The sequence below is a fragment of the Clarias gariepinus genome, chromosome 2 (genome assembly GCF_024256425.1).
Source record: "Clarias gariepinus isolate MV-2021 ecotype Netherlands chromosome 2, CGAR_prim_01v2, whole genome shotgun sequence".
NCBI lineage: Eukaryota > Metazoa > Chordata > Actinopteri > Siluriformes > Clariidae > Clarias > Clarias gariepinus.
Genome location: NC_071101.1, coordinates 32,364,390 through 32,376,264, shown reverse-complemented (window position 1 = coordinate 32,376,264; position 11,875 = coordinate 32,364,390). Strand labels below are relative to the sequence as shown.

Below are 11,875 nucleotides of genomic sequence, written 5' to 3'. Positions count from 1 at the left end.
TATGCATTTGGCAGGGAATGGTGGCAACTTCTGCTGTGGTGCAACAGTGCTGTTGTAATGCAGACCTGACAGTGTTACCTCAATAAAATGAAAGAAGCCGAGAAAGGATGAAGGGAACCTCAGTGACATATTGTGTCCTTTGTGTCATATTGTGAGCATGTCACAGGCTTTCCTCACTGAATGTAATAGTATGCAACATCATCTTCACCTTTTAGGTAATACTGTAAATGTATTACAGGCGTTCCTCACTGAATGTAACAGTAGGCAGCGTCATCTTCACCTTTTATGGCCATCTGTGAGTGTCACAGCCGTCGCAACACTAGAGAAAAACAGACTGTCCTGTTAGGAGCAGCAAACCATAAACTTGTAAAATGTTAACCAAAAAACAAACAAACATAAAAAACCATGAATGTACTTCAAAATGGCGGCAATTCCACTAAAATTAATTTAATTTTAATTTAATTTAATGTCGTTCCAGGTAATGATAGTATATAATTAATTTGTTAGAATATATTATTTATTGTAAAATGTTATGTCTCTTAGAAGCTGTGAAGATTAATTACAGTTTACATTATTAGGTTAATTACACACGAGTAGACATGATTATGGTAATAATAATCATTTATAACAGCGCCTTCATGCGTCTATGGGAGGTACTGCAACCGAATCTTCGCGATTTTTCCGTATAATTAGATATCAGTGTAATTAGCAGTATAGTTTAAAGCTAAATTCCTGTCGTGGTGCTTAAAGGGGAGGTTTGGCGGACAGTGTGTACTTTAAAAAAAAAAAGGCGCGTTGTTTTGGATTATTAAAGGTGTCCGTTCGGGGAAAGTCTGAAAGGAAGCGGGATGTCTTTATCCCAGAGGGAGATGTCGGCCTGGGTGAGTTAGCAAACACACCCTGCGAGCGGGACGCCGGGACTCACTACTCTAGTCTACTGTGTCTGCGACATATTAACGCGTGTGTGTGTGTGTGTGTGTGTGTTTCCTCATCCTCATCTGGTTTGTGCTTTCTGGAAACACGTGCTAGCCACACGACTCCTGTAATTAATTAAGTGCATCAGAAGTGAAGCTGAAAAGTTTGTGCATAACTGTGAGTTTTGCTTTGTCTTTCGGCACCAGGGGAAAGTTGTTCATATGCAAAGAGAATATCATTTAGCTTCTCCAGAGGCCTGCGGAGACACGGAGGCGGTGATGAGTAGCCTGCTGATGAAGACCTGGAGCTGGAGCACCAACACTGGTGAATGTCCATATCAGCAAATCATCAGCTCACACACTGGAAATATGTCCCTGTGATTAGTGCAGAACTGGGAGCAGATGTTTTTAATAAGTTGTTTTTAATAAGTTGCAAATTATATTTTATATAATATAATATAATAATAATAATTATATATATATATATATATATATATAGAGAGAGAGAGAGAGAGAGAGAGAGAGTAAGGGTCAGTGGTGGCTTTCTCATCTGCCATGTGGCAGGCCTGGGCTTAAAACCCAGTCGCTAGATGGTGGGATGGTTGTGTCAGAAAGGCCCAAGTTATTTTGCAGATTGTACGGTCTGTGGCGATCCCTAGACAGCAGCAAGACACAAAAAGACATTGGGCACATGCATTTAAAGGAAAACTGACAGGGGTATGGTGGCGATTGTATAAATCCCCTAGGATGAGTATATTCAATTCAATTTTATTTGTATGGCGCTTTTAACAATTGTCATTGTCGCAAAGCAGCTTTACACAATCAAAAGAATTATTTAAGTTTGTATGGAATGTGAATGTGTATAAATCAAAATGGTATATGCTATGTTTTGCCTGATTTCCTGTTGAGTAGAGCCCATGACATGCATAGTGAAAGTTGTTCAGCTCAATAAGATCCAAATGTGTCCTGGGTTTTGCTTGTATATGGTACATGCAAGTGTGTATAAGCTATGCAGCAAAATCTCATGTGAGGGCCCTGTGCTACGCTCATCCTTGGATGCTGAAAAGAAAAACATGGGACCTTTTACACACCATGACATCATAGGGCTGTTGTCATAGTATTAGGGCTGTGGTCATAGACCTTAATAAAATAACAATAGCAAAATCTGGTTGCATGATTGCAAAGAAAGTGTATATATAGTCCAACTGGGACTTGCTGAAATTTCTTATAAATGAAGCTGTAAAACTTATAAACTTATTGACATTTACAATACGGTGATGAGACACTACTTAGCTGCAGTAAAACACTCGAATGAAATTAAATATACATGAATGACTGTCCTGGTCCAGGTGGCTCGGAGCCCACTGCAGTCGTTCCCGTGAACACTCAGTGAGTGCAATACCTGATCCTTAAAAATTAACAGATGGCTTGTTGCCAACTTTTTTGGAAGAGACGCATCTGTCTGTGAGAACTGTACACACATCTATTCACGTACATGTACATTTGCACATTACAGGAACATGGCTATGAGTTCTTGCCACATCCCCCGTGCAGTCCAAGCCATTTCTACATGTTTGAGGCCAGTGTTTCAGACGTGAAGCAGGCTCCCGAAAGAAAACTTACTACTTTGATGATGCTTGGCACTAATAAAATGCTGAGATAAGTGCATTAGTGTAGCAGGGGGTTACATAAAGAAATCAAGGCAGTTTTACTCTCATAACTGTTTTCTGTTATTCAGCACAATTAAAAGTCTCGGTTTGACTCGAACCCCTCTTGTATTTAATAGTTGCAGTACAAAATGGGTTCCTGAATAAAGTGTCTCATAATCTACCACATATGTAATGAAGCCTGGATTTGTGCACTTTTCTTCATTTGTATATGTGACTTTTCTGCCTGTGAAACCTGTGTCTCCTAATGACATAATAAACTTTCAGAAAATTCGCCATTGCAGGAAGGCCACCATGCATACACCTAACGTTCCTAGTCCAAGCTTTCCCAATGTTTGCACATGTCCTTCCTTCACCTAACACTTATGTAAATTGCTCCATCTGTTGTCAGAGTGCTTGTGTCACCAGGTTTTCTCGTTTTTAAGATGTTGCTGAATCACTTTATAGTGCACACAAGGTACACTAAGATCCTTGACAGTGTGTGCACATGTAAACAGGCCCAACATGCCTATGTGTGTTCTGGGGCAGATTATTATTATTATTATAATGATAAATAATTACATTATTACTGTGTTCCTTGGCTGAAGATGTCTTAATCAGCATGAATGTGGTCTTCATTTAGATTTAACAAAGCAGATATTAACATTTGCTAAATATAAGAAGACTATGCTCTAAACAAATATATGGCTCATGAAACTGGGATCGGGAAAAACATCAAATAAATACAACATTAATAGTCACACTGCAAAAAGTATCTTGGTAAGCAAATACATCTTGAATATAGGGGCATGTGTCTAGTTTTTCTAATTTTAGATTTAAATCAGCTTTAAATCAGCAAAAGTATGAGCCAATGAATATTTCAAGCCTGAAATTTATTTGAAAAAAGTTGATTTACTCTTAACACCTTGTGTATATCTAGTTTATTGTAATTATAGAAAAACTAGTACTAGATAAATGTGACTCTATTTAAAATAGTTTAATTTGGTAAGATGTCATTTTTGCATTTTTTTAAATGAGTAGAAACCCCACTTTCTACTCATTTAGAATACTTAGTTTCAGCTCCTTGCAGCTCCTCTGTCCTAGATTTAATGAACAATGTCAAATGAGCATGATTCGGCCGGCCTGTGTGTGCTTGTCTGTGTACTGAGTGAGTGAAGGCAGGGTGAGTTGTGCCCACTCAGTTGGGGAAAAAACCCAGAACTGTTCATTGAAATCAGCTGAATCACTATGATTATAGGAGCTTGCTCTAGCTCTCTCTCTCTCTCTCTCTCTCCTGGTCACACAAACACACACACACACCTCTTCCTCCCCCTCCCTACATCATCCGGCCTGGCTTCAGCTTCAGGCCTGACTCAGCAGAGGAAGAGGGAGGGAGGTGGGGATGAGAGAGAGAGAGAGAGCTCCATGTGATGAGAGCAGCGAGAGCAGTGCAGTGAAGAGTTTAACACCATACAGAGCTAGATCAGGCTTTTGTAAGTATGCGGACCAGTAGTGTGTATGTGTGATTGGAGAGAGCGGTGTGTGTAGTGGAAGCAATGACTTGAGCAGTGAGAGAGTGACCGTTATATTTACATGGTTCACGTGTCAGTGATGCACACGCAGGGCTCATGGAAGCCTCAACGGGCAGCACAGCAGGTTGGCATTAGAGTTATTTCTTTTTTTGTTTAGTGTGATATCTAGGCTATTCGTGCATGTGTGATGTTAAGTGATGTTAAGTGATATGCTTAGAAACTGTATTACTGTTTATTTACTGTAGATCTGCCAGAAGCAGAATGCTCGGCGGTGGCCAGCGGGTTGCCGTTCTGCGCCCAGGAGGAGCAGGAGTCTCGTCTCGGCCTGCTAAGCGTCGCTGAGCTCAGTTTGGGCCTGCAGTCGCTTAGTCAGTCCTGCTGGGAGCAGCCCTGGGACTACACTGAATGTAAACTTCCAGCCAGGCCCAGCTCTCCTGAAAACTGTGAGCACAACAGTCAGTGTGGCACGGAATGCAATATTTAATCTGCTGTTTCTGCTGGAATATATGAATCAATATAGATATAGATAGATATATAGATATATTGTGTTTATATATATATATATATATATATATATGACTTCTTTCATCTATTTGAAGAGTCTTGCCGAGACTTTTATGAGATTTTACATAAAAGTGTGTGTGTGTGTGTGTGTGTGTATAATTAATATGTTCCCTTTATAATTATATATTCTGGTAGGTCTGAGCTCAGTCTGTCTCTCACTCTTAACTTATGCATGACTAATCACCTCAAACACACCACCACACCTCAAACAGAAGCTTTTTTTATCGATCTTCTAGCATTTGTTTAGCCCAGTAAAGCAATGTTTATTATTCATATGAGAATGCACTATGTTTTAATTCAATAAGAGTGTCTTACTCATATTAAACCAACGCTTGTCTTTTTTTTTGGTATTTTTTTATGCACTGTAGAATATAAACATGATTTAAAGTCTCTTTGTGGCCCGCATTTGCTCTGCCCCAGTTCTTTTATATAGAGCAGATGACACAGAAGCTCGTGCAGTACCCAAAGCCGCTCAATTCTGCTGTCTCATTCAGGGCCGGGTCAATCCGGGACATTGCTCTTGGTCAAAACACACTTTGTTATAGCACATGACTGACCGTCTAATTTTAAGTCCATGATGTTGTCTGAAATCTGATATTTGTCTTGCCTTATTTTTTTATTTCCGTGTTGTCTTTGTGGGTGTGTGTGTGTGTGTGTGTGTGCTACAGTGTTGGGGCTCTGGCCGAGTCCTTTCAGCAGTGCTCTGGACACTCTGCAGGGTTTTCAGAGACAAGATCCTTTGGGTGGAGGTGACCTTTTGGAATATTTTCCCGACCTGACTCGTATTACGGAGTCCCTTTCGCTGCTAAACTCAGGATCTAGCAGTCCTGTCGACTCTGAGACCAGCGGGATCTCGTCTGGATCTGATCACCTGGTCAGTTTGATATATATATATCTCCTAAATAAACATCTTTGTATCGTTGCTGCTGGTATATCTGAGTTGTTTGGGGTGAGAGAGGAAATTTGTTAAGTTTAAATATCAAATTCAAGACCATTTACCACCATCATCTACAGTAACTGGCATGTGAGTTATCATGTCGGTATTTGTTTGACCAACACCCTAACGCCCTTATCAATCAACACAAAAAACCTGAGCTCTAAGAAAATGGCATTGGTGCATCCTAAGTTATAATCCAGTACGTTTGGTAGAATGTTTTTGTGAGGTCTGACACCTTGAATTCAGCCAATGAGTGTCTTATTGTTGGTTGTATAAGCACCTGTCTGCCTGACTTTAGGAACTTTCTGTAGATCTAAAGGGGTTAATGGGTTTTGCTAGCTGTTTTTCTTGCTGTGAGTGCATTGATTGATTATTTAAGCAGTCAGAATGCGAAAGTCATTGCAAGAATCATGCCATCATATCTACTTCAAGGTAAAATCTTCCAGTAAGAAGATATACTTGGGAAAGGCAAGGCTTCTTCTAGCCTGACCACCTGCTAAGTGTACTGTAATCAGATAACTGGCAGGATGTAAAGCAAGAGCAGGATTAAAAGATTAAATACCAAAGTGATGGCTTAATGCATTTCATTTGCAGTACTGCTGTTACCTTTCTTTCCTAGACCAGTTTACAGATCTCACCGCTTATGAAATTCCACCTGTTTGACACTCAGAAAGAGGCTTTGTTGCCTAGCCTAGAGCAGCGAGAAGACCCCATCTCTCCTCTCGCTCCCACCCTCCCTGCTGTACTTGAAGAGTCGCTGGCTAAATGCTGGACCAGAAAATCCCCCTGGCCTAGCTGGAGCTCGCAAAATGCACCAGAGCAGACGTTCAGCATTGAAATGAAGGCTCAGCTGCACAGACAGGCCGCAGGTAGTGTTCAGCTAGCATGCTAAGCTCAGATAACACAAGCGTCAAGCGAAATCACTGCTAGGTGAAAGTGTGTTTCATTGATGCTGTAATTTGTTTCATTTTGTAAAAGAAAAAAATCTTTTTTTTTTTATAGCAACAAATGAAGCCACTTGTACCTGGGCTGGACAGCTGCCTCCACGCATCTACAAAAACCCCATCTACTCCTGTAAAGTGTTCCTGGGAGGAGTGCCATGGGACGTCACAGAGAGTAATGTTCACACACAATGACATTTATAGATCCACATTGCAATGTATTAGCGTTTCTTGATTCATAACTTCACCAGATAAAATTTGCGATGTGAGTTATAAATGATTGAACAGCTCTGTTCTCGAACCTGACTGGTCAGAAGGTGTTGTTTTATGTTCTTATAACAAAAGACATTAGACATTAGTTCTGGCAGCAAGACCAATCGCATGCTTATTTTAATGTGCTCATCCTGATACAGTATATAAGCGTTTCTATAGCAACATCCTACACGGTGCTTTGCATAATGGATGCTACATCCAAATGCAAAATTGTTCAATTGTCCATATGTTGCTTTTTTGTGTGAGGAGCATTTTGGGAGGAGTCTCCAGTGTCAGTGCTTTGTAACAGTGGACAAGCTTCATATTTTTTTGTCTTCTTAACTTCAATAGAAAGGAGACACTGAGAATGTGCAGACTATAAATGGGTAAAACGATCATTCTTTTAAAAATAAAAAAATCATGCCGTTAATGGGAAATAATCAGTTCCAGGATGATAAAGTTTTCCCTTTTTAAAATTTTAAATAATAATAATAATAATAATAATAATAATAATTATAATTATATAACAAAAAACACAGTTTTTAAATTATTATTGAAGAAATTGGTTATTCAGTACCAAATGACCCTGTTTAAAAAATAGTAATTAAATCAACCATTTAACCAGATGTAGTACTCGATGAATATAATGCTGAAATAGTGGCCAGCATCTATGTTGAGTTTTTGGTGTATCATGAGACATCAAGTCACATTAAATAAGCCACAATAAATTTATGACTAAACAAAAAAAACATGTGACTGTGTGTCTATGTCTCTTCAGGTAGTCTTCTGAACACATTTAGTGTGTTTGGACCTCTAAAAGTGGATTGGCCTGATAAGGATGGTAAACACTCTCAATGTCCACCTCAAGGTAACCAGACTTGTAACATACACCATACACTTTCTTAACCGAGAAAATAGGTGATTTTGTTAGTTACATAAAAAAAAAAACATTTAAAATCATTTCTTCTCTCTAGGTTATGTGTACCTAGTTTTTGATTTGGAGAAATCAGTGAAGGCTTTGCTGCAGGCCTGCAGCCACCATCACCTGCATCCCACAGATCACCTGGAGTACTACTACAAGATTTCTAGCAAGAAGATACGCTGTAAGGTGGTGAGTATAACATATGGATTTATTTTTCTGTATAATTCCAGGTAGCATCCTATCCATACTGCATATCTGCTCCTCATCACTTACTGTAGGTTGCTACTATTTCCTTGAATGTATATTACATTTTTATTTTTATTTAATATACCTATACTGGTTGGCCACTCTAAGACTTCATTCAGTCACCATTCGATTTGATTACAGCACACAATGTGGTTGTCAGTTCAGGTGTGAATATGATTCCTCATGTCCCCAGAACCACTCTTTTACAAGTTGTGTCCTGGAATATGCTTGTGCCATCAGGGGAGAAAAACATAGATGGGATAAACCTGGTCATTCAGTAAATTCTAATTATCAGCAGACTCCGTTTTATTGCCACATAATGTTGCTGAGCCTAGACCTGAGCAACTTCCTATAGAAGCTGGTACAGTGGCCACTATTCATGATTGGTGCATCACTTTATGCGCTTTCATCTTCTTACCCTGATGCGCTCATCACTCTGGAATAGGTTCAATGAGAACTCATAAGACTGCATCAGACTTTTTTTACATTTCTCCAAAGTATAATCTTTATACTCCTTAGCAAACTGAAGCCTTTTCTCTGATTAGTTTAACTAGCAATTGTTTTTTTTGTTTTTTTTGTGGCCACACAGCTGTTGTTTTTATCAAATTGTTTGAGTATGAAAATACTCTAGCTTTGACTATTAACATAGTTATGATTTTTACTGTTGAGTTTTTTATAATGAAACTTCACCAAGTAATTAATTGATCTCCATTCATGATTTTTTCCAATCACAATTCTACCTCAAAGTTGACAGTTCAGCACTGTCCTTCCTGATTTTGATAATGTGTTAAAGGCTTCTTAAGCCAGTTCAAATAATTCCAAATGTCTTTAGTTGTTTTGTTTGCTTGATGCAGCCCAATAATTGAACTTCTTCTGAAATTGTGACCCTTTTTTTGACCGGCAGTATGTTTATAACAAGTGAATAAGTTCCAGTATTAAGCACCTTTCACCTCAGATGTTTGCATTCTAGAGCAGGTTAGACTGAGCTATTTAATAATTGTGTTACACAATTCTTTCTTTTCTTTTTCACAGGTGCAGGTGATCCCATGGGTGATCACAGACAGTAGCTTTGTGTGTTCCCCCTTACTGCGGTTCTTCCCCAGTAGAACAGTGTTTGTTGGGGCTCTGCATGGCATGCTGACGGCTGAAGCTTTAGCTCACATCATGACGGAACTCTTCGGGGAGGTTGTGTATGCCGGGCTTGACACAGACAAGCACAAATATCCAATAGGTCTGCCTTTAAATGCCTGACTCCTTAATGTCACCGCATCATCAAAGTTAAAAGCTAAGAATTTAGTTTATGATATTCGGTTATTGCAGGGTCTGGACGTGTGACATTCAGGAACCAGAAGAATTACCTAAAAGCACTGACTGCTGCATTTGTGGAAATCAAAACTACTAAATTCTCCAAGAAGGTAGAATCTTGATGCATCATTTACAGTCCAGTTTTTCTAAAGGGGAATCATTTCTCACTATTAACTTCATCTACCTATTCATGATTTTGTCTTACACTTGGTTTAGATTCAGATTGATCCATACCTTGATGACTCCATGTGCCAAATTTGTAATTGCCAGCCAGGCCCATTCTTCTGTAGAGATCAGGTGAGAAAGTAATGCTGTGCTCTCTCTTCAGCCCTGCTTTGTATTTCATAGCTTCAGTTGTTAGATCAGTGGTTATTGCTTACAGTTGTTGATTCTCAAATCAATTTATATAGTTTTTTTCCCCTTTAATTCGTCACCAGTCTGTATTTAAATTGCAGAAACAAGAAGTGGTTTGTCTAAGGAATGGGAATCTTGGGAACTAAATAAATATTTAGAAATGTAATTATAGCAATGAAAGAATGTACGAGGAGTGTTCAGGTCAAACTGGGACAAAATTTCTCATAAATTGAGGCAAAAGAAATTGACATTTACAAAAGACATCAAGCACAGTATGGTGATGAGACTGTTTCACCATTCAGTGAGTGGAAGGCCTATATCTGATTGACCCTCCATGGTACTACCAATTTATTAATGCAGGTAAATAAAACAGCTCTTGATCTTAAAACAGATGCTGAAGCTTAGCACTGAGTTTACCCCTGTAGTCAACGTGAGAACATTGTATGGCAGATATAGCACAGAAAGTCTATACAATGCAATTTATTATACAATACAATTTATACTGCATTTTTGTTTTTAATCTGATAGTTGTAGTTTTTGTATTTTTTTCCTTGATCATCTCTGACCTGGAAGTTCAGAGACATTGACCAGTGAAAATCAAATAACCTTCAAGACATATTTGTAGTGTATTGTTGCCAAGTCAGTGGGAATTATGCAAGAAAGGACAATTAACTAATAACACACCTAGCCTTGGCTTTAAACATCTTTAAATGAAACCAGTCACTTTTACTTCCTTTGTTTTTATGCAACGTCTTACTGGCTCTCTTTCAGACTTGCTTTCGGTACTACTGCCGCTCCTGTTGGCACTGGCGCCACTCAGCAGACACGCTGAGTACTCACCGGCCACTGATGCGCAACCAGAAGAGCCTCAACCCAAACTAAACAGCCGACGCAAGCTGTAATTCAGCTGCTAGCCCACAGGTTTATGGGATGACCCGACCCACAGGGGTCTGACTGTGCCATCTTTTCTTCAGCGCATGTTGCTGAGACAGAGAACAACTGTAGAAAGTTAATGTGTTGCACTGCTTTCTCTCTTTTTGCTGTTTACATGTTAATTAAGGCACTATGTAGAGTGACATGCCGTATGATAGTGGCCCATTTACCTGGGCAACCATCACCATGGAGATAATCCCATATTTCTGTGGGTGGTGAATAGAAAATGCCTGCCTGAGTTTAAGAGTTTTTATTTTCGTGTTTGAATCTTTCGACTATGTGGCATCTGTATTTTATTATTATTTATCATGTAGCTTTTCTTTAGTTTATGTGTTATAAGTATTATTAATTATAGGTTATAAGACACTTTTATCTCATGATTAATTTATGTATATTTTTATTTACACACTCCTTTTTCTGGCTTTACTGGAATAAGATGTGGATCATTTCTAACTACCCAGAGTAGGTTCTTTTGTTTTACTTTGAATGCAGCAGCCTTAACCATCCCATATTTTGCTGCCATTACTGGGTTAGGAACAGTTAGATTGTGGACTGTACATAGTTTTAATCGAATTGTTGCACTTTCTTCCTTTGCACTGCAGGGAATGGGAAAAATTCTAGTTTTTAAATATAATGTTGTACAAATGTTGAATGGGGAAGTCGTTTAAGCATGATCTTTTCATTTACTGGTACTGGTTCTGTTCCTAGTGAATTGAGCTAACTGGTTTAAGGCCTAATGACTGTAAACCAATCTAGATCTGATGCAGTTTTAACTCCCTTTTTTTAATTTCAGGTTTAGGGCTCTGTGCCAAAGAAAGATCTAGTCTCTCTCTCTTTCTCTCTTTCTCTCTCTCTCTCCTTTGTTTTTAATTAGTTTGTTGTGCTGAGCTTGTTGCCTGGTCCAACTTCTTTTTTAGAGTCTAAATATCTCTACCTCATTGGTCTTCGAGTGTTGCCATGGTTACATAACTTGGAGGTTGTTCCAGTTGGGCACAATAAAGTTGTTGAAGCATTACAGGTCTGCTTAATTACTTTTAAATGCACTTTTATATGCACTGTAAATCATTAGCTTTTTTTTTTTTTTTTAAACTTAAACCGTTTGAGGAAATCTGTTGACTTAAATAAATTAGTTTCAAAACTAGCAATGTAAATTTGTTTGTATTTTTATATTTTGTGTATACATGCAAGTTTATAAGCGTAAGACAAAAAAAAACCCTTTTAAGTAGCTATCACTTAACATAGTAGTTAATATTGTTATTAAATAACATTGAACTTGTTGCACTGATCAGTCCATTTGAGACCTAGTAAATCCCACTCACATCCGGTCAC

At 38.6% G+C, this 11,875-nt stretch overlaps 1 protein-coding gene across 3 annotated transcripts; it reads left to right on the top strand.

Annotated features, from left to right (window-relative positions):
* The first annotated feature begins 802 nt into the window (after nucleotides 1–802).
* On the top strand, nucleotides 803–11,561 carry cpeb1a (cytoplasmic polyadenylation element binding protein 1a). 3 transcript variants are annotated; one of them, XM_053481701.1, is made up of 12 exons: nucleotides 803–881; nucleotides 1,122–1,239; nucleotides 4,338–4,535; nucleotides 5,325–5,530; nucleotides 6,264–6,462; nucleotides 6,596–6,709; nucleotides 7,565–7,654; nucleotides 7,761–7,897; nucleotides 8,987–9,185; nucleotides 9,275–9,369; nucleotides 9,476–9,556; nucleotides 10,385–11,561. In XM_053481701.1, exons 1-12 carry the CDS (start codon nucleotides 849–851, stop codon nucleotides 10,493–10,495), a joined length of 1,581 nt encoding a protein of 526 aa, XP_053337676.1. In that variant the 5' UTR covers nucleotides 803–848; the 3' UTR covers nucleotides 10,496–11,561. The 3 variants fall into 3 exon arrangements, with proteins under 3 accessions (XP_053337676.1, XP_053337667.1, XP_053337684.1); XM_053481692.1 differs by having other exon boundaries at nucleotides 6,213–6,462; XM_053481709.1 differs by lacking the exons at nucleotides 803–881; nucleotides 1,122–1,239 and adding an exon at nucleotides 3,983–4,216 and having other exon boundaries at nucleotides 6,213–6,462.
* Nucleotides 11,562–11,875: the final 314 nt, after the last annotated feature.